The sequence below is a fragment of the Paramacrobiotus metropolitanus genome, unplaced genomic scaffold, assembly GCF_019649055.1.
Source record: "Paramacrobiotus metropolitanus isolate TYO unplaced genomic scaffold, Prichtersi_v1.0 Parri_scaffold0000008, whole genome shotgun sequence".
Lineage (NCBI taxonomy): Eukaryota > Metazoa > Tardigrada > Eutardigrada > Parachela > Macrobiotidae > Paramacrobiotus > Paramacrobiotus metropolitanus.
The window spans coordinates 2,034,957-2,056,185 of record NW_026570228.1 but is presented as its reverse complement, the minus strand read 5'-3'; the positions used below and the strand labels follow the sequence as shown (position 1 = coordinate 2,056,185).

Below are 21,229 nucleotides of genomic sequence, written 5' to 3'. Positions count from 1 at the left end.
GATTCAAAATTTGCAGGGACATATTTGTATATGATCCCGCAAATAGAACCTTAAATCGGGATTTGGGTACACCAGTCAAAATACGAATATTACAATGTAACAACTGCGTTTCTACTGACACACTGTCGTTATCCGAGTTGACAATGGCATCCGTAAAACAGGATGAATTTCAGCATTATTATTTTTTGTAGCTTTGTAAACGCATCTGCAAATAATGTGCAACAGGCGCAGCACAACCGTAAAATCAGATAGATATAATTATAATTTGCGACCAACAGTGTTAAACTACAAAAACGGTGATAAAAAACAACCTTAACTCAATCACGATGAATTAAACTCAAGACGGTACAACTTTTGCGGATGCCTCATACGAGCAGATTTGTCTAGTCATCAGAAAAATCATCATCGGCTGCAACACCGTAATAAACAACAGCGCCCATATCCGGCGTTTATGTCCAGCTTGATCAGCACGGGTCACTTCTGGTAAGATGTAGACTTTTAAAGACCGTAACTGAAAATAAAAATTAACAAGCTTGAAGAAGACGACTAATCATAACCTGCTTTAGGAGATCAAGAATTCACTCCACGGGGGCAACCAGTCCCGGAAAATGTATTGCAACTGTGTTGAACAGCAAGGTGTCAAAAGAAAAAAAATACTGTACTTACAAAAAACCATATAATCGCCACTGCCGCATAAATTAGAGCGATGCGGTAGCCGAACTGCTTGAGAAACAACGCCGAGATAGCGCAAGCAACCATCCTGCAAAACAATAAAGCAAACAATTTACAAGAATACACTTATCATTTACTGAAGCAGCAAGGATTTACTGAAACTCACCAGTCAGATAAAATTACATTCTTTCGGTCTAAGCAGTTTTAAGAAAAAGAAACACTTTTTCAGAACTCAACGATGGTAGAACCTTTTCTTAAACAGATTTATGGTTCTTAAATATTCTGTGAAAAAAAAACCGAGAACGCATTTCTGAATTTGATTTACAGTAACAGAAAGACTGCTAAAAAGCATAGAAATAGTTTTCGAACAAAGCTAAAAGTGAACTTCGCTGTAAAAAATGAATGTCAAGTTACAAACAGCATGATACTTACCCCACATATTTGTAACCGGAAAAGGCCAAAAGATGCAGAAACCGCAAATTCGATGAAATGCTGGTGATGTAGAATGTAATCAAAATCAGCAGGATTTCCACGACCAGATATGCTAAACTTTCACTGGCTTGCATCCCAAGATGTTCCGGCGTAAACCTTAAAGAAACATTTGTCATCCAGAGCACACATTTCAGAACGAAAAGATCCTGCCACACCGATTCTGCGTTCCCAGCAAAATTCCCGTACTTAAGATGTACGTTACGAAGGCCATGGAGGGAATATACAGATCTGGCGCGTTGGGTTCTTCACGCGGGGCCACACACTGACTCGGCGGAAATTTAATGGACCAGTCCTAAAATAAATATCAATCAATGCGCACGTTATTAAATAAATAAATAAATATTAATGCATATGTTATTTTCTAATTAAAAAATAAACAGAAATACTTACGCGCACAAAGAAAGGCATAACCAACACGAATAATTTCCGAATGACGTACTGGGTGTCCACGGCGAAGTAAAAGCGCAGGGTAGAGATGGAAATCCATTTTTCTAACTGTACAACAATATAAATTTTATAATCAAGACGATGAAACAGGAGTCAAAGATATTGCTGACATTTTGGTTAACGATTTCTTTGCCTTGTCCGGCCAAAGTTTGTCCGTACGCCAATGCAACATTAGCCAAGGGATCAGCAAAATACGCTGGGGCTTGACTGGGAAAACCCGTAGGAAATCCATAACCACCGGGCTGAGCAGGAGGAGGCTGATAATATTGCTCTGAAAAATGCGAAAGATTATGTATACTTCATACTGCAATATGTTTCGACGAAGAACACGTTTACATACTAATATCATATTCTCAAATGATATATTTATTTGTACCAGGCACAGTTTTTCTAAATCAGATTAGAAAAATCAAGCAGATTAATTTTCAAATACTTTTTTTAAAGACTTCACGACAGTATACGACTCTGTATGAAATCTGTAACAGTAATACGTTGAAAATAATAATAAAAATCAAAAATTCCTCGCGTTTCTCAAGTAATGCAGTTATCAAAGTGACTAATATTTATCAGACTAATAAACATTAGTCACTTTGCAGTTATGCATGGCAGCTATTTCATTACGGGCGTTTTCTCGCCACTTACGATAGTCAGGCGGCATCCCTGGCATCATCTGCGGCTGACCGTAGGGCATTCCCGCCGGAGACATACCCGGATAAGACGGTACGGGCTGATTCGCCGTTAAAGGAAACTGCGGCGATGATGTGGCCGCTGTGCTGGATCTCTGCTTCTTGGGCTTCGTGGAATGTCTGTGGCTGGATGTCTTCGCTGCCACCGGCGCCGCATCGATGGCTATACACAGAAAATATTAATTAGGCATTTTCTCACATCGGTTAAGTACAATATAGGTTTCAATGATGGGAACAGCAACGTACGCTCCCATCCTGATGACGGAGCATCCATGGTTCAAGCTGTGAAGTACGCAGGCACTGGAGCGCGCAGAAACGCGGATAAATACTGTGAGCCGATGGTTCAGGCGTTTTCGACAATCGCGTGTCAGGAACGACACAGTATCAGACAGTTAGGAACTTAGGAACGAAGCTATACAAATTAAAAACTATAACACTTTTCGAGATTTTCATAAAATGGCTAGACTTAAATTCACTAGCATCCGCAGTTGTTTACTCGGCGGAAAGGGAAGTCACAAAAATACTTAGATGTTCGGTGATAAGCACCGAGCGTAATGAGGGTAACCCAAGGGGCATTGGAGGTCTCCTGATCGTTGTCATAACCAACCGCCCGCTACTGCGCGTTTGATTTTGGTTCGTAACGTTGCACGAGAAAGTGCAAAATTTTTTGAAGTTTTCCATTTTTATGCGTTTCTAACGGATTGTTCGCGGTCTTGTTGTTATTTTTTTAAAAGACAATTTTTAAATATTTTTTGTTGTTTTCTGTACTACGGAAAAATTAAGTGGAGACAGATCTGTGAACTTTGAATTGATATTTATTTATCGGTTTGTCGAGGGTGCTCTTTCTTTTCCGGAGATGTTGGCCTCTTGTTGTAAATCGGCTGTGCTGACGAGAAACCAGCTTCCAGGCCGTGCTTTGATCCAGTGCCGTCACAAATACAAGAAAAAATGGGTACTTATATAAATCTTTAACCTTCCGCAGAAATCCGCGCATTGATGTTTTTCCGCTGAGACGTCGACTGCTTGTATTGTAGGCTGAAACACGGCGAAGCAATGCCCCTGTTGATTTGGCGATTGACGCTTTTGACGGCATGTACGGGAACGGATTGTACGAGCGCCAGTGGCCTTCCATCCGTCTGGCACTCCTTTCCTTGCCCAAATACTGTGCCGTCATCAATAATTTCAGTGGTCGTCGGGATGAAGTGCAGGCCAGACTGGTTGAATTGGGAGCGATGCCGTTGGAAACTTTGGTGCGGAAGGTGCAGCCGCCCCACGCTACCGTAGCAGCTCATAGCGGCGATAGTGATGCTGCAGCAGACAGTGCAAAAAGTGTCTCAACAGCGGCATCGGATGATCGACCGTCGGATGTTAATGACAGATTACGGAGTTTAGCCGGTATTGCAAATCAGGAAAATGCTGGCGAGGAAGCAGCGGCCGAGGAAGATGCGGAATTTATGCCCGCCACGAAATTCGTGGAGGAGACCATTGAACCGCCGCCGATGCGCATCGATTTGTCATCCATCGAGCGTAGTCAGCATCCCGTGGTGCAGGATGAATTTCCCCCGAGTATACCGTATTTCCTGAAAGTGCTGGTGTTTCCACGCGGGGATGTCACGCGGTTCCCGGCTCCTAAAAAGGATCTGAGTGGATTCCATGGTAGGACTATGCTGTACTTGACAAAATTTTTGTATGTTCTTTATTTTTATTGTAGGCGATATTTCTAAAAAGTTTCCGACTTCATTACGGTTGCAGTTTGTCTTTCATTTTGAAATTATTTCATGGTGGGGTCAGTTTAAGTGGAATTTCTTTGATTGTCCTTCTTTGTCTTTATGTTAAACGATATTTCTGCGACGTTTTTTGCTTTTTTTGGGTTGTGGCTGATTTGTCGTTTCTGAAATGTTTTAAATGCTGTTTTTCAAGCTTTGGGTTTTGCATGTTTATTTTGCATCCGTAACCTGGCGTTGTTTTCTAACTCGGTCAAATAGCAACGTTGATTTCTTTTAGCGGTATATCTGTGCGTCTTTATAATACGGCGTCTTTACCATACATCGTTTTATTTTTTTTACTTTCGTAGAATACTACCTTATGGATGCCGCCTCACTACTTCCGGTGATCGCTTTAGGCCTCCGTCCAGGTGATATTGTATATGACATGTGCGCGGCTCCAGGTGGAAAATCCCTAACCATGCTGCAAACATTATTGCCAGGTAGTTTGTTAAAGTTTTATTTTAGAATGAGTTTTAAAAGTACTGATATAGATATACTTGTTGCGTTGAGACGCTCGAACCGGCGTTGTTGGTGATGAGTTAAACTGTTAGGACATTTGACGTGCAATGATGTCTCGGAGTCGAGAACGAAGCGCCTGAGCAAAGTACTGCAGGATTTTTTCCCACTGGACACCGCCGAGATGCCGTGCCGCGTGCAGATAACGAATCACGACGGCGCATGGTACTACAGTGAGGCCGATGATAAACCCGATCGGATACTGGTGGATGCGCCGTGCACGAATGATCGTGTTTCCTGTACAGAAAATGAGAACAATATGTTTACGAGTCGGCGTACCGCCGATCGCAATGCGGCTCCGCAGCGACAGCTGGAGCTTTTGATGTTAGTAATTGGAGATGTACTAATAACTAACAATGTAAATGTTGTAATGTAACTAATCGGAAGACGCCTACATATTTTGATGGTGTTTTTTTACCGGTATGTAAATGTTTGCTGAATGTGTTCGATTTGTCTTTCCCAGCTATTCGATGCCTTTATGCTTCCATTTGAAGGACGTGCTTGACGCTTGTATATCCAGTAGTTTATTAATTAAAATGCATATTTTAAAAAACGTTACCGGTAGGCCGAAAATTTCAATCCGCGACGGTACAACTCTTGCAGTAATGTATGTGTAGGTCGATTTCGTGCTTGTAGAAAATTTATTGAGATTTTATGAATATTGAATTACAAAATCTCTTACGACGTTTTTGCCTTATCCGCTGTGAGCGGTAATATCAAAAGGGATTTTTGAGAATTCTATTGCTGATTATTGTTTTATTTTACTAGATGTGTGTTTATTGTAGGTGCGCCTGTGATGGTGTGAAAGTTGGTGGCACGGTGGTCTATTCTACGTGTTCACTATCGCCGGTACAAAATGATGGTGTGGTGCATCTGGCCATTACCGAACTGGAGCGGTTACACAAGATTAAAATGGCGGTTGTGGATACTTCTCCTTTTCGGGAAATCTTTAATCGTGTGTTTCGCTTTTTGAACACTGGCAGTGTGTACGGCCAAACGATATTGCCTTTTGTTCCGAATAATTTTGGTCCCATGTACTTTTCTAAATTGCTCAGGCTTCAGTAAAAATTATTTCCAGTAGTTTGAAGCTGTTTTTGACAACGGGATTTCTTCAGCTGATTCCCCGTTTAATGCTTTCGATTTGACGCTGACTTACGTTATCTGGTGGTCGAAATAAAAAAATATATACAAGGATACAATAAGCATGTTCGTATGCTAAAAGGCACAATCAGCAAGGCCATTTTCCCTGCTGCATGTGCCGTCAGTGGCCCGTCACTACTATGTACAGTTTACAGTACTAGCATTTTACAGTTCAGTAACACTAATAAAAACTCAATAAAAATCCGACCAGATCATCCAGAGCCGCAAATTCCAATTCGAATACAGCGTCCAGTATACGAATTATCAAAGCAAACCCCAGTACTAGTCCAACAATGAAACGAAAACGCGCATCAACATAAAGGTTCTGGCCGTGCGCAGGATTAAGCTGGAAACAGGCTGAACGGTTCAAAGCTGGAATAAGTGAAGCTGTGCGGTCTTCAGTTGAAAAGGGAAGGTGCACCGTGACTGCGGAATATCTGTGCTTGTAGACGGCCAGCATTTCGCTTGGAGATAATAAACCAGTCTGCATAAACGGTAAAGTATGTAAAAAAGTATGCGAGGGTAAAGCAGAGGATCACAACAAGAATTATTTTGCATCGACTCTAAATCGCACATTAAGGACAGAACATCAATGCAACCAGCTTCTTCACCGACCTGGACGGGACCATTAGCCAGTTCACTGTCGGTCATTAACGGAAACCTAACATCGTACAGCGCTGCATCCAGACACCGACGGCGATTGCACGCGCTTGGCTCCACATTATTCCGCTTGCAAGCCTCTACAGCCCACCTGCATAATAAAGCAAATAATGACAATTCATTGGAAATTGAGTAACGAATACTTTAACTTCATACTTTTCCACAGCTTGGTAAATTTTGTTTTCATCGGCGATAAACTACTACGCTGCAGGATTCTGTGCAGTGTGTCAACTCCAGTTTCACTGAACTCATCCGAGCGCAGAATCGCATCGCTGAATGCATCCACTAAGAGCAAGCATTTCTCCATAACATCAGCAACACAGGCGTACTTCCAGCATTTAATCTGTTAATGTAGATATAACAGACACTTTATGCAGTTAAATGGCGGCTTTGCGTGAATCCCAAACTAACATTGTCCAGATACATCAAGCAGTTGCCGGCGTTCAGCTGGCTGCTGACAAAGTTCATGCAGCATTCCAGCAGCCGCGGCAGGTTGTACTTGTCCGCGCAGTAAATGGTGGCGAACAGATTATCTGACTTCAGGTCATCTGCATCCACCACACCAGTGTACACGAAGCTAAAGATTCGAAGAAAACCGTCAATCAAATGCTATTCTTTTGACCACGTATTCGCGGTGAGAAGATCGGACAAAATTTCACGCCCACCTTAACATGTTGGCAAATGCTACAGGCATGATTTCGGGGATATCAATGGGATCCTCTCCGCTCTCAGGCAAAGCTCCGTTGAACATCCTATCGAAAACGTCGCTATGCAAAGTCAATATCCACCTGCAAAAAATCCAATCAAGGTATGCATTCCGAGGGAGAGCTCTCGACTCCACGCACAAATCGCCCACAAACATGCAGCACTCCATAATCAGATGCAACCTACTTGTGAGCTCGGAAGATCTTCGCATCGCCATACTGATGCCCGACAGCAAACCGAACGTCGCTCTTCTCTCCGCTGTCCAAGACTTGTTTCCAAAAGTTCGACAATCCATCACGGGAAGCCGATGGCGCAGATTGTGCATCCATGGCTGCAGAAAAATATATCGGAAATAAGAACTAGTTCACCAAGTTTCTGAATTACCGTATACAGAAGAAAAACTTTGGTGGAAAAAGTCGCCAACACAACTTTCAATAGAGCACATCTGATTCAATGCCGTATTAGCGGGATATGAAAAAGAATCAGGTCTGTTGGTGGCATTGTGTTTACTGTAAACTCTACGACAACAGTAAACAGTTTACACAATGGTATTGCAGACCAAGGGAGGGGATGTGCAAGATGCCACAAAATGGAATAAATACAATTATTTGAGAATTCTTTTGCTGATTATGTTTTTATTTTACTGGATGTATGTTTATTGTAGGCGCGCCTGTGATGGTGTGAAAATTGGCGGCACTGTCATCTATTCCACATGTTCACTATCGCCGGTACAAAATGACGGTGTGGTGCACTTGGCCATCTATACCGAACTGGAGCGGTTACACAAGATTAAAATAGCCGTTGTGGATACTTCTCCTTTTCGGGGAGTCTTTAATCGTGTGTTTCGCTTTTCGAACACTGGCAGTGTGTACGGCCAAACGATATTGCCTTTTGTTCCGAATAATTTTGGTCCCATGTACTTTTCTAAATTGTTCAGGATTCTATAAAAATATATTTGAAACGGTGGTGTTTGACAGTAGCATTTTGCTAGCGAATTCCCCGCCGGTGCGTCGGATTCGACGGTTGTTTACAGTTTATATCGTCCGCTGGTCGAATTTTATGATAAACAGAATGCGTAAAAACGTACATAATGAATGGTCCTGTAAGGATGTTTCCGGATTTGGAATCTTCGGATAAATTCCAACCCTGCACTCTGTAGTTGAGTACTGAATATTATACTAATATTCAGTAGTATCAGTACTCAACTACAGAGTGCAGGGTTAGAATTTATCCGAATTATATAGTTTGCGAAAGCAGTAGTATTCAGTGAATACTGCTTTCGCAAACTATATAATCTAGTTGTATAGAAGTATAACTAGTTCTATTGTGCCCAGTCCCTTCTCATGTAAATTGGGACAAATTCTTCATTTGATTATAATTTTTGAGCGAAGCTCGCTTTGTACATATTGAGAAATAAAATAAGATTAGTTCTACTATCTATATGATTCTTCTCATATCATGTGACGTGAGGTTACTGCTGTCATAAGTGCCACGTGGATCCAGCTGTTTCAACACGCAGTTAAAGGTCTTATGTTGCTAAAAATGAAATGGAAATTAGGTTGTTTTTTGCTTCAAATAAATACACTGCCGAAAATGGATATCCGCTGGACATTTCGCGCTAAAACTGCAAAATCACGGTTATCAGCAAAATCACTGGTATCAAAAAATTTTTAATTTCATAATATGGTAGCTCCGCACAGCTCGCAGAACGCTTAGTCATGGCTCTCGCACTTTCTTCGAACCTAGCTAATTCAGTATAAAACATAAAACCGTATTTAGGATCTACCAAGTACTTACTATAGTGTGAGAGTAAGTTCTTGGATCTACCCTTAAGAAACTACCTCGTGTTTGCTAAACTGCTAGTCCAATCAGCAATAACCGGTAACAACGTTAAACCATTTCAAATGGTAATCCAGTAATTCACGATCAAGCGGGGCACATCAGTTGGTACGTTTTCTTTTTATTCCCCCATTTCTTAATTATCCTCGGTGGAATTCATTTGAGCCGTTATATCGGTACCTATTGAGCAAAATAATATTCATTTACCAATATCAACACAAAGGTCTAAGATAGGTCACACCGTCATATAACGTTCACTTACTTACATAAACGGTTTTACTATTTTCGCTGAAACTACCGCTGCTATCAAATAATTATTTACCCTTTTCTATCGTCATCACCGTACAACCGAAGTCGATTCTGGGCTCGGATAGTCGGCAAGGATGAAGGTTCCATTTATCTGCATCCTCGTCAAAAAATTCGATAGTGTTAGTATCGCACCTAGCAGGTTCGTAAGAGCCGCCCAGAACGTAAATTTTGCGATCCACATACGCACACCCAGCGCTGGAGCGACCGCTAATCATGTCACCTGAAATCAGACAGTCACTACATTGTGCTCATAAGAATGAACTATTAACTTTTATTAATTAATAACAACTTATAATTATTAATAATTATTAATAATAAATTAATAACAACCGGCTGGCACTGCCGCACCAGACAACAGACACATACATTTATTCGACCACTGATCATTACTGGTATCGTAAACCTCCACGCAACGCAAACTATAACGACCATCAGTAGATATTCCACCTACGAAAGCGAAGACTTTACCAACGAGTCAGTTATAAATTACGCATAAAACGTAATTTTCTACCTACCGATAACGTAAATTAGGCCATTCGACCCCACACAGGCACTGCAGTATCGTCGTGCCGTCGGCATATCGGCCAGTTTCGTCCACACGTCCTCAGTTGGATTGTAACAGAAGGCCGTGTTAAGACTAACATGCCCTCTCAGTTGTGACATTCCCCCAAACACGTACAGCCGGTTACGGGTCGCCACCATGGCAAAGCCAAGTAACGGCTGCGGTAGGTCAGCCAGAGACTGCCAGATATTTTTTTCTGTGTCGTAAAATTCCACGGCAGCCATCACCGTCCTTTCGGAGTTACAGCCACCCACAGCGTAAATACGGCCATGAAGTGCAGCTGTACCGCCATAGGCGCGGCTAACTAGCATGGGCGCCAGCGTTGTACATCCACCAGGGAACAGATCAAGTCGGCTGACTCCCTTCGTGCCGCTATACATACTTTCATAATTTCCGCCACATACGACCAACGAATTCTTCTTCAGAACCGTTACACCACATCCATCGACGCCATACGGAAGCGTTGGTGTCTCGACCCGCCATATAATGGACATGGATGGACTGAAAACTTCTACATAGTCCAGAGCGGCATCGTCCTCATCACAGCCGCCAACATACACAATAACCTTTGGCAAACCTCATGAAACAGAACAGTGGAAATAGAACCTTTGGTAAACCTTTGATCTGTTTCAAATGAACTAACGAAAACTCTAGTAATAAAAGTAATAATATCATTACTATTACAATTACAATAAGGCATCATTAACATTTGGTTTACCATAAGATTCTCGGGGTCGACTTCGAGATATTACTGCTTCCGGATTACGGACGGGCAGTTCATCCAGTGTCCTTGATTGATCTTGGGAATTACCAGCGCGGGAATTGTTAAGTCCATTATACAGGGCCAAAAAATAATTTTCAAGACGCTTGGGAGAAAGAAATGACACACGGATATATTGCAAAATATCGGACTGCTGCGCACTCCGACCAGCCGGGTCGTAATCAGACCAACTCTTAACAGCCTCAAACACCTCATCCTCGTTGTCGACGCATAACTCATCGGATCCTATCAGCTCAGTCACCTGAAAAACAATAGTAAGTATATGCGAAATCGAAACACATCGAATCAATAAATTCTGAAACACATGTTTTCAGTTTTTATTATTAAATGTAAATAACACAAACAAGAGAATTACTGTACTAAACGAGAAAGAAACACAACTACAAACGGAAACGACCATAAAGCTGTAGCAGCAACTGCCAGCAAGTAAATTATGGCATTTCTTCTGTCAGTTATAAGTTGTGTTAAATTTCTAAAGACAGTACTGAAGTAATAAATATCCAGTCGAAATGTAAATTTCCGACTGTCTAAAAAAATTCACCGCAAGCACAAATACCTTTTCCGCATCGAGGCGCAAGAAGTCAACACTCCGTGCAATGTGGGAAAAGTGCCGAAAAGCAAAAACTTTGGCCTTGTCAGCTAGATGCGGATTGTTATGCATCCGCGCCAGAGAATACACCTGTAGACAACTGGAAACATCCAAGTGATTTTCCAGAAAATCCCAGCACAGTTTAGCGACGGGAGAAATATCTAAGAAGAGCGCTGCAGTGAGGACTGACTGAATACTGTCAGCATCAAGGGAGATTTGCAGAGTGTACGCGTAATTCACCAACCTGCGAACGAATAACACACCCCTCAGCGTGACTATCAAACTGACCAAAAAACAACAAAGAAATCATTAGCCGTAAAAATTAAAAATACAGAACGATGGATGAACGATTCAATGGGAACAGCACAATTTCGAAATAATTACTAAAACTAAATCTACATATTTCGAAAATTATTTTACAAAACAAAAAAATTCCTACATATTCAAAATTATTTTATGAAAATGATACGAGTATTACTTACAGTGAATGCTCTCATTTCGTTTCCTAAATAAGTCCACGTATTACAATTAATTAAGTCGTCAAACAATATACAAATCGTACTGCTCTCGTTAATAAGCAAATCTACAAGATTCAAAAGTTCATCCATAAAATGAGATACTACTATTCTCGTTACGAAATACGAAGCCGTTTTTAATTGTTAAAAATCTGACAAGCAAAGCTCAAAGCATAGCTACGTAATCTCACTTTTTTAACGTATCAGTAGGGATATTGCGCAACCGGATCTCCTCTTGAGAGGATTCTTTCCACTCGGATGTAAACATGGAGCGAAAGTAGCTGCTCTGCGCGCAGAGAACCACCCGATGACAAGGAATCCCAGCCGATAAATCTTCCGCTCCTTTGAGCACCACGTCGCACAGAACTCCACTGCTCTTCAGATCCTGTAGTCCGTCCAGGAATCGCTGGACCGTGGCGATGTCCACAAAGGAACAGACATTAACGGAATTCGTACAGGGCTGCACTGGCTCGGAAGACATGATGAGAACTGAAATGGAAAATGGGAGTCAAAGAAAGTGCGAGGAAAATCTTGAGGCTGACACTGGCCCGCGAGCTTTAACCTTCGCAGGGCAAAGGGCAAATCTCTCTTGGGTGAAATTACACCAGCTACGGTCCTGGATACGCCGTCAGGTACGCATCATATCTTTCCGAAATCTTTTCACAATGGTGACAACTTAGAAAAATAGTTAACCCTTAAAAGTTCAAAGATTTTTATTGTAGTTTCTGTTTAGTGTTTACATAATACAAAGAACATATCCAAATTCTAGTAGAGTAGTTGCTGAGAAGAAAGGAGTGAGTTGTTGCCACTGTATTAACGGTACTGCAGCGCGAAGGTGGGTAATGTACACCACAGGTCTATGGTTCAAAACTCGATGAAAAGATTTTTCATTTTATGTAGTCTTCAAAATCGAGGTTAGATTTCTTTTTTGAAATGTGAAACAAATACTACTTACAGTAAGCAACTTACTAAATATAACCTAACACAGGGTTTTTTTATTTTCCGTAATTAGCAAGCATGATCATACTTGAATGACTTAAAAATGGCACATTATCAGCGAGCGCACTCGCAAAGCGGGAGCACAAGCCACGATATCTCCGAGCTGATCCGTCGTCGTGTGTGCGAAAGACTGCAATCGGAATTGGGCAGTGCGTCGGACGATGCGGACCTGTCCGCACGCTGTAACGCTTTGCTGGAACAGCAGGACAATCAGCTGCAAGATCTGCGCCAGAAGGTAAAACCGTAGAACTCTTATGTGGTTAGAGTATCGCTTCGGGCCAGCCGCTGGCGATTTTAACACGATGGATGCCAACAGGCTGATGTGGCGGAACAAGCGTTCTTGGAGCGGAAGAGCCAGCTGATTGCTGATGGTGAACGCACACAACAGTTACTCCTCAGTGCCACCACGGAGGCCACGGCTGTGCTGGATCGGCTGCGATCTATTATGCCGCTAGATGAGGATAATACGGAGGAGATGAAGGGAGTGCTGGATAAAATCAACCAGACGAATATGCAGCTGCAGTATCTGCAGCGTTTGGAATCCATCCATGATCAGTGGTATTTACTTGTAACTTACGTGCCAGAATAATGCATGCTGTAATTTTATACAAACCTTGTAAAATCAGCGATAAAAAATCTAATCTGTGCCGATCTAATAAACCAGCGTTGTATAAAATACCATACTAAATACATTTGTTTAGTTTCTTTGATTTTATTATAATATTATATCAACGTTGTTTTCTCTCTTGATGTCGCTAAAAGTGGAACAGTTTCGGCTATTGCGCAAATTACCAAATGCTGTTCCTTTTCGTTTTTTCGTATTTTTTTTTAAAAGTACCAAGTGTGCATATTGTATTTCTCGTGAATATTCTAGACATGATGAAGTTTCTTTGTAGCGATCGTATAAGGAGTTCTTTAGCATGTGGAGCCATGAACGATGCTTTGAATTTTCTACAGCAGTTGCTGGATTGGTGCAACGAGTTACAATCCTCCAAGTGTTCGTATCTCCAGACTTTTTTGTATAAGATGACCGTGTTTTGGACAAGGATGGTGGCCGACCGCGTTGCTCAGTAAGGCCAGTACATTACTTTTTTGCTGTAAAATGGACAAATTAAAACTTGGCTTGTTGTGATTTTGCACTTTATATACGGAATTCTGCATGCTGTCATTTGACTTTTTGCACGCAAACCTAATTTAAATTAAAAAGTGCTATCGTTTTCTTTACTCTAGAGATCTACCCGCAATTTTTGTTCGAATTGGTTATCCAAAACCCCCGTCACTGCAGAAGAATTTGAGCGTAGCGATTGATGGTCGTTCTCGTTACGAAATTGCTGAGATTACCAAGATCTTGCTGAAAATGCAGTTGCCGTAAGTTTTACTGCCCATTTCCCGTATCCGTAATGATTGTTGAATTCTTGGTTATTTATTTTCAAATCAATTGTCATAGGTTTTGCTTACAGTGATTTCGTGGTAAATTGCACCGACACCGACGAAGCTGCCGTCTTTCTGGAACAAAATCTTCCTGTCAAGTACTTCGTTGTACCGCTGGAAAAACGCTTCCGATTCCATTTCTACGTCTCCGATAAAACCAACAAAATTGACAAAGTATGTGTTTTGGCTTTTGAAGAACGCGATGAACTGAGCTATTTAAAGTGGTGAAAAGCCAGGGTATATGTGTTGATGCCGTAAATTGTGTTTGCAGCCCGAATGGTATTTCACTCAGTTGCTGTCGTGGATCAAGGATTATGCTGATTTCTTGGCGAATGTGCTGCATCCGGTGTTTCAATCGGAAGGTTTCCCCCAAAATACCGTCAAGGTGTGTTTAATTAATTATTTCAGTGGATAAAAAAAGGAATAATCTGTGTTCAGTGCGTAAACCAATGCAGTATTATGAAAATTAGTAATGAAAGCCGGCATTGCTTACCGAATATCATATTTGTAGGTGGATTTTGTGCGTGCACTGGCTTGTTTGGGACGATCCAAATTCTTGTCGAGTGTCCCTTTACTGCTAAAAGAACGAAGCTTTTTTGCCCATGCTGTCGATGAGTTGTTGGTGTTTTCACGGCATTTGGTCAGCATGGGCTATGAAACCGTGGCGAAGGAATTCTGTCGTGTCCTTATCATACCGGAAATCTTTAATCCCTGGTTCGAAGCGGAATCTCTGCGTAAGCATTTACGCCAACACTGTCCGCTCGATTAATGAAACACTGCTGGGCGTTAAACAGTTTTTAGTTGGCATTTTTTGTAGTAATTGAGGAGCGGCTTGATTCTTTTATCACTGCGCCCGGAGCGTGGAAGAACAAGTATCGCGAAGGCGTGGAAAATCCGGAAGAGATGAAAGTACCCCACTGCAGTCAGCAGTTCGTTTTGATGTTGAGGGGATTGAACGGTAATTTCTTAACATAATTCCAGATCGTTCTGAGGTTTTTTAAAGTTAAGGACGCGTTGTTTTAGACCGGTTTCTATTGTTACCGTCAGCTGAGCACGAGCTGAAATTTGTGCAGCTGCTTTTATGTGCTTGTGAGGATTACATTTCCGATATGAAATCGTTTTTCGAGGAGAACCAGGAAGATGATTTGTTCTCGGCGACACAGTCTGGTCCTGCATTAGCCGCGGGATCGCGTTATCTATATGACTATCTCCAGGAGTTTGGAAACAGCACGGTAAAATAACTCAAATATTTACGCTCTAGCGCGGTAAAAAGCAACTCAAAGCGTACTAGATAAATGCATTTTTATAATAGCGCCCTTTGGCCGGTTTTCGTCAAAAATAACTGTCATTCATCATTCAGAGCTGTTCATAAAATAATTAAAAGTATTTATGCACTGCACAAATCTTGGCCGCGGTTCTGTTGCAGCACTGATTAATATGTTATCGTGTGGAATGTGTCGCATTACGTATACATACAACCACAAAATATACAACAAAATACGGATATGCACATAAAAGTTATACAAAAGTTCAGATATAATGTCTTATTGCTTTCACTATTTTAGTTGATAATCCAGCTTCTGTCCTCTTCCACACACAATCCACCATCAGCCAATGCTCGTCTAGCGGAAGAGTTGTTCGACCGGCTGTCCGCTATTCAGGACGATCTCAGTCGGATGAGTAAGACCTCCTTACTACGGACAACAACGGATGCCGCCATGAATATCGCCCGGCCTTTCGTGAGAGAATACGCTCGGATGGGGTGTGTTGAAGCGTCATGAAGATTGCTTTGCGCTAACACTGGTAAGTCTGGATGACAGGAAGGCTTAGTAATTTGTGTGTTTAGATGGAAGACAACGGGTGGAGTAATGGAATATGTGGTGCCTTCCTTAACGCCGGTGATTGGTGAATTGATATATTCCATGAAAACCATCTTGTCGGCACATAAGGAACGCCTGCTTACGGTGTTATATGAGAATTTTGTGCGGGAAATGATGACATCTCTCGATTTTCTGATTTTTAACGAGGTAAGCTTGTTTTTCATCAGTATTTGTTTTAAAGTATTTATACATTGTCGTATACGTACTGTATTTACAGAACTTGCGTAGTTAACTGTTTGACTGTTTCCTGTCTAAACATCGGTTCAGAAACAATAACTGTTAAGTGCTGCTGATTTTGTCTGAGAATTAATTACAGATCTGTATACTTAAGAATCTGTATCTGTGTAAGTAGATAAATGTATCTTAATCCATATAAATAAATTGATGTACGTGTCTGTATCTTAAATCTGTATACCTCAGAATTCCTCTTTTCAGTCCGTAGTCGGTTGTCAACTTGTCATTTGTTTTGCAGGTGATAATGAAAAATTCATTCAGTCCCGGAGGTGCGGGTCAGCTGAAATTCGACATAATGCACAATCTGTTGGTGGCGTTGCAAAGGCTGACGAATTTGCCGAACGCTGGGCTCACGAAGTAATTATAAATAATTTCTGTCTTGATAATGCGTTACCGGTTGTATGAATAAATTGCCGTTTTGCAGAACCGTTGAGAGCTGCAGCGTCCTCTTCATGCTAAAAGGATCTGCTCTTTTGCTTTTGGAAGTACTGGACAGTGCCTCAAAAGGGCATGCCAGTCAGAGTGATCGTGAGAGCATTACGCGAACGTTGACGGAATTGAATGTTAAAAGTCTAACGTCGGAGGAAGTGGCGGTGTTGTTAAGAAAGCGTGGTGATTTAGAGATTTAGCTGTCTTCTGTTCTCCGTGAAGAGTGTTGCAACGTTGTAAATGAAATGGGGGTAAAACTCAGTATTTTTCTACTACAGTTTTCGCTAATTTTGATCGGTTTTTGGTTCTAGCATTGGACTTAATTTAAATTCAAGTTTGCGCGGAACAGTGTACATACTTGCTCTGCGTGCAACAGGAAGTGCTGATGTAATTACGTACATTATGTTCTATGTTAACCATGTATATCGGTGTCCTTTCCAAAAGAAGTCACAGGTTTCATGGTATCTGTACATCGTATAAGATCTTTTCATGTACTTATAAGTACAAGTGATCGTGGACCACTGACCGTGCTTTGTGAAACCAAGCAGCCAGTTTAACTTGTCTTCTGGACGGCGCTAGCGCAGCTCGACATTAATACCATAATTTAATTACATAGCAGATTTTTATTGGGTTATTCAAATGAACAGTGGTTAAACAAAAATCACGCATTGCATAATTTGAGCACATAATATTGTACGTACATAAGCCATTCTCCATTCTTTTACAAAATAATGAAATACGTAAACGAAGGGGTATGTATGTCTATGCATGTGGTCAAATTAAGTCAATGGCGCAAACCGGCTTACCATGTGTCGCACGGTTAACCGCACGAATACTGCAGTTATGTGGTTGCGTAATCGACGAAACTGGAAATCTGCCGTAGTTGCCGGAAAGCATCAAGCCACTAGCACCACTGTGGTCTGCAATCTGCATTTACCATTCAGTTTAAGTAATTCTTGATGACTGACCTAGTCCGCTGTCCACCCTTTGCATCCACTGTAAGTTCTACCCTGTGATCCAGTTTTTTCTACTAACAAAATCTACAATGTTTCCCTCAACGATTATGGAATGTATCTTGCTGGCTGTTGTCTGTGTAATCCACTTGTCCTCCGTCCGTGCAGCACCACTCGCTGGACTGGATATCCCTACCAATGCTCAACAGGCGCAAGCTTGGCGACCTTCATCATCCCTCGTCCGACCGAACATTGCGACGAATGTCAATTTTGGTTTCTCCTCCTCCGTGGATCCGCGTACGGGGCTGGTTAACCTAGCTGGAGGTAATTGCACTGAATGCACTCACGTGAATTTACGCTGTCCTGTTTTTTGCTGATCTGATACAGTTTCATGGTCTGTTTGTTGACTTGCGTGTAATTCCGAGAAACCCGGAAATAGATGCGAATCTAATTCATAAATTCATTTGTAATAGATTGTGTACAGATAGTTAGCTAGTTTCTGTTAAAATTTAAACCCGTTTACAATCCGCGTATTTACGGTGAAATTTCTAAATTTATTGTAACTTACAATAAATTGTCAGGCTTTTTGTCGTGTGTACCATCCAAAAATGGAAGCCACTCAAACTCTTCACTTAATTAAATTCTAAATTAAAATGTTTTTAATCAGTATAATCTTTTCGTTAATTGTTTAGAATAAATAGCTTACTATTATACGACAATTTATTATTAATTTGTTACATGCATAACGTTCAGTTTGTCGGTTTGTGTTCTTGTAAAAATCAGTTACTATTAATTAACATTTCAAGTTTCTAATTTAATTTGAATGTAAATCAATTTGTTTAATCAGTAAAGGCTTATAAAGCCTAGAATAATCACGTCAGCATCACATAAACGAAACGACAGGTTTTCGTAATTTTTTGTTGTGTTGCTACACGCTAATTTTGGTGTTGATCTGTAATAGGAATCGCCGATGGATTCGGTCTGGATGCGGGTATATTGGCCAAGACCGTCGGGAACAGTGTGACCTTCACCGGCGGCAATGGATCGGCCAACGCCGGCAATCGTAACACGGCGGTGGGCAACGGGGGAGTGCAGAGTTTGGGCCATGTCAATGCCTTCGTCCCGGTGATGCCGAACGGTCTGGCCCTGTCCAAAGCCCTCACGCAGACCAACGCCATCGGTCCCATGAGTCATGCCGGTGGACATGCCGCTGGTATTGTCGGTTAGTCTGGACGCTGTATGATTGTATTTCTCTTTGTGATAATATTTTCCACTATCCTGTTTTCGGTTTTTTTTGGCGAATGTCTTTCAAACACAGTACTTCGCTTTTTGATAGTTCTGGCGTTTGTGGTGTTTTATTGGGCGAATTGTCTTTCAGATACAGTATTTTGCTTTTTGGTGATTTTAGCTTACATTGACGATATTTTTCGTGCCTTGGTAATTTCGCCATAAGTTTTTATTTGAGTATTTTTTTACTGTGATTTCCGTTATTTTTATCGACTTTTGGATGATTTTCATTAAAGCGTTCAAGTGAATTTGGTACGCACACATTTTGTACAGTCAGGTGTTGCTTTAATATCAGAATTCCAGAATATTTTAGCGCGACAACAGAGCCGTTTAATCAGGACGTAAAATTCTTTGATTAAAACCGTATAAAAGTAAATCATTATCTTCCGCTTGATTGCAACTGCTTGAAGCTTTCAAGGAAATGAAATTCGAGCATCCAGTCACCTTCCTCGGAAAAAATGCTGTCTGTGCGTTGATGACAGGTATTACCGTTACAGAGTATACACGGGAAAGAATTACAATAAACAGGGTGAGAAAATCGATGAGTGGGTGATTTATGCTGAATGTGCATTCTTTTTTCCTTTACAAAATCTCTCAGCGCCGCTATACGAATATCCATTCAGCTCCAGCCAACCATCCGCGTCTCACGTGTCGCGCACCGCTATCCGGAAATTCAGGACAGGAGAACCGGTTTCTCATCACTCGCGCTCTCGTAGATCAATAGCGGATAGAGCCGCCCGGCGAAGGGCACACGTCGGGGTCGCGTGAGAAGGATAATGGTAAACGACGCCTCGATCATGGTCAGTAAGGTGGCCACCGCGCCCGCCACCACCAAGGCGAACAGCACCACCACCGTGGTGTCCATCGAGGTGCCCGGCAGCCGGGTGACGGCCTTCTTTAAGCACACGCACATGGTGATCACGAAGGCGATCTTGACGCCGATGACGGCGGTACACACCACTTTGATTAATGTGCGTTTGCAGTGGGACACGTTCATCCCGGTGAAGACGATGGTGGGGTCCTGGGCGAAGGCGGTGCGGTAGGTAGTGATGGCGCTGCGCATGTGCCGCACGCAGATGTACACTTTCACCCATAAGCCGGCAATGACCAGACCGGTCAGCGGGACGGAGATCAGGTCGTGGGTCCCGTAAAAGTCGCGGAGTTTATGATCGGGATCGTTCGTGAACACAATGACGCATACTGTAAAGTAAAATACACGATTATTAAAACTGACAAATATACGACCACAAAATCATTTTCTTATTTGGTAATCGTAAAAAACACGTAAATTTCATAAAAAAGATGGTATTATATAGAAAGGGCAAGAGCTGCTTACGTCGTTCTGCTTACGCTTTTATTTAAAAAACAATTGCACACGCACACATACGTATGTACTTGACTTTTTTATAAATTTATATAATATTATATTTATATTGTACATCAGCTTTTGATCCATTGGACTGATGTTTTAAATTATCGCAGAGCGTTTATATCTACAGAGTATTTGAATAAATGAAAATCCATGTTTGTATACATATTTATTTAATATTATTGCTGAAAAGCATTATTGTTCGACGTCTAGATGTACAGTAATATAGCAGATCATCTATACGCGAGTATCTATACATCTATATCTATATACTTAAGTTAAAGTAACTTTATTATTCTATTTTGTTTACCAGTCCGAAAGGTAGATATTACTCACAACTTGAAATTATGTTACGTATGGAATTTTATAATAAAATTATATGGTGCACATGATTCTACTTACATGCGATCCCTACTGCCAACAGATATAAGGCAATGATGAATCGATGCAGATTAAAGCGTAAAATCCTGTCAAGAAATCTCGTGGTTTTGGCTTTCTCGATTTCCGGTATCCATTGGCTGGTCAGTTGGGCCGTGCTGGATGAACTGTCCTTCAAGTGCACTCCGCTAATCGTCGACAACGATCTTCGTCGCTCTTCCATGTTAGGAAAATAATATGGCCAAATTGGTACAAGGATGTTATATATAATCTGCTGATCACCGCGATGCCACATAAAAACTGCTCATTAGGAGCACTTCATTTTCGTTCCACACGGCAGCGTCAAACCGGAAGTGGAACTGAAATTTGTTCTTGTGTGTAACACACCTATATTGTACGCGTACAAGGAAAATGTGGTTAGAAGAGAAATGAATGACAGTGCAAAATGTACACGGTATACCGAGAGCTTCTGTAAATATTTGCTCTACCTTGACGCTTCTCCGAGTTTCTTTAAATTACCGCACCGTACGCAAGATCGATCGAGTACTTGCGTTGGTACTAAAAAGAACAGGTAGTACCGCGTAACCGCG

General features: G+C 41.5%; 7 protein-coding genes across 8 annotated transcripts; 3 read left to right on the top strand and 4 right to left on the bottom strand.

Moving 5' to 3' along the window:
* Positions 1–163: 163 nt before the first annotated feature.
* On the bottom strand, positions 164–2,824 carry LOC129582886 (protein YIF1B-like). The gene is made up of 8 exons (XM_055474514.1): positions 2,544–2,824; positions 2,254–2,460; positions 1,722–1,882; positions 1,555–1,659; positions 1,320–1,456; positions 1,105–1,260; positions 667–760; positions 164–511 (listed from the first exon to the last, which is right to left on the bottom strand). Exons 1-8 carry the CDS (start codon positions 2,569–2,571, stop codon positions 338–340), a joined length of 1,062 nt encoding a protein of 353 aa, XP_055330489.1. The 5' UTR covers positions 2,572–2,824; the 3' UTR covers positions 164–337.
* A 148-nt stretch (positions 2,825–2,972) lies between these two features.
* Positions 2,973–5,766, top strand: LOC129582885 (5-methylcytosine rRNA methyltransferase NSUN4-like). The gene is made up of 5 exons (XM_055474512.1): positions 2,973–3,249; positions 3,332–3,953; positions 4,372–4,503; positions 4,615–4,903; positions 5,365–5,766. The coding sequence occupies exons 1-5, from the start codon at positions 3,154–3,156 to the stop codon at positions 5,642–5,644; spliced, it is 1,419 nt and encodes a 472-aa protein (XP_055330487.1). The 5' UTR covers positions 2,973–3,153; the 3' UTR covers positions 5,645–5,766.
* Positions 5,731–7,749, bottom strand: LOC129582889 (BTB/POZ domain-containing protein 1-like). 2 transcript variants are annotated; one of them, XM_055474517.1, is made up of 7 exons: positions 7,469–7,749; positions 7,271–7,415; positions 7,045–7,167; positions 6,791–6,956; positions 6,536–6,722; positions 6,335–6,470; positions 5,731–6,203 (listed from the first exon to the last, which is right to left on the bottom strand). In XM_055474517.1, exons 1-6 carry the CDS (start codon positions 7,527–7,529, stop codon positions 6,460–6,462), a joined length of 693 nt encoding a protein of 230 aa, XP_055330492.1. In that variant the 5' UTR covers positions 7,530–7,749; the 3' UTR covers positions 5,731–6,203; positions 6,335–6,459. The 2 variants fall into 2 exon arrangements, with proteins under 2 accessions (XP_055330492.1, XP_055330493.1); XM_055474518.1 differs by having other exon boundaries at positions 7,627–7,722.
* Positions 7,750–8,775: 1,026 nt separating this feature from the next.
* On the bottom strand, positions 8,776–12,401 carry LOC129582882 (kelch-like protein 3). The gene is made up of 8 exons (XM_055474505.1): positions 12,242–12,401; positions 11,871–12,168; positions 11,132–11,408; positions 10,513–10,816; positions 9,748–10,371; positions 9,599–9,679; positions 9,246–9,452; positions 8,776–9,103 (listed from the first exon to the last, which is right to left on the bottom strand). Exons 2-8 carry the CDS (start codon positions 12,158–12,160, stop codon positions 9,060–9,062), a joined length of 1,827 nt encoding a protein of 608 aa, XP_055330480.1. The 5' UTR covers positions 12,161–12,168; positions 12,242–12,401; the 3' UTR covers positions 8,776–9,059.
* Positions 12,402–12,595: 194 nt separating this feature from the next.
* LOC129582881 (RAD50-interacting protein 1-like) lies at positions 12,596–17,105 on the top strand. Its single transcript, XM_055474503.1, has 13 exons — positions 12,596–12,913; positions 12,995–13,236; positions 13,575–13,748; positions 13,909–14,046; positions 14,139–14,283; positions 14,381–14,494; positions 14,621–14,843; positions 14,927–15,067; positions 15,133–15,341; positions 15,675–15,871; positions 15,956–16,136; positions 16,462–16,580; positions 16,648–17,105. The coding sequence occupies exons 1-13, from the start codon at positions 12,722–12,724 to the stop codon at positions 16,850–16,852; spliced, it is 2,280 nt and encodes a 759-aa protein (XP_055330478.1). The 5' UTR covers positions 12,596–12,721; the 3' UTR covers positions 16,853–17,105.
* A 468-nt stretch (positions 17,106–17,573) lies between these two features.
* On the top strand, positions 17,574–19,134 carry LOC129582890 (uncharacterized). Its single transcript, XM_055474519.1, has 2 exons — positions 17,574–17,929; positions 18,567–19,134. The coding sequence occupies exons 1-2, from the start codon at positions 17,698–17,700 to the stop codon at positions 18,830–18,832; spliced, it is 498 nt and encodes a 165-aa protein (XP_055330494.1). The 5' UTR covers positions 17,574–17,697; the 3' UTR covers positions 18,833–19,134.
* A 7-nt stretch (positions 19,135–19,141) lies between these two features.
* On the bottom strand, positions 19,142–21,185 carry LOC129582887 (uncharacterized). The gene is made up of 2 exons (XM_055474515.1): positions 20,664–21,185; positions 19,142–20,092 (listed from the first exon to the last, which is right to left on the bottom strand). Exons 1-2 carry the CDS (start codon positions 20,932–20,934, stop codon positions 19,566–19,568), a joined length of 798 nt encoding a protein of 265 aa, XP_055330490.1. The 5' UTR covers positions 20,935–21,185; the 3' UTR covers positions 19,142–19,565.
* Between the last annotated feature and the right edge of the window lie 44 nt (positions 21,186–21,229).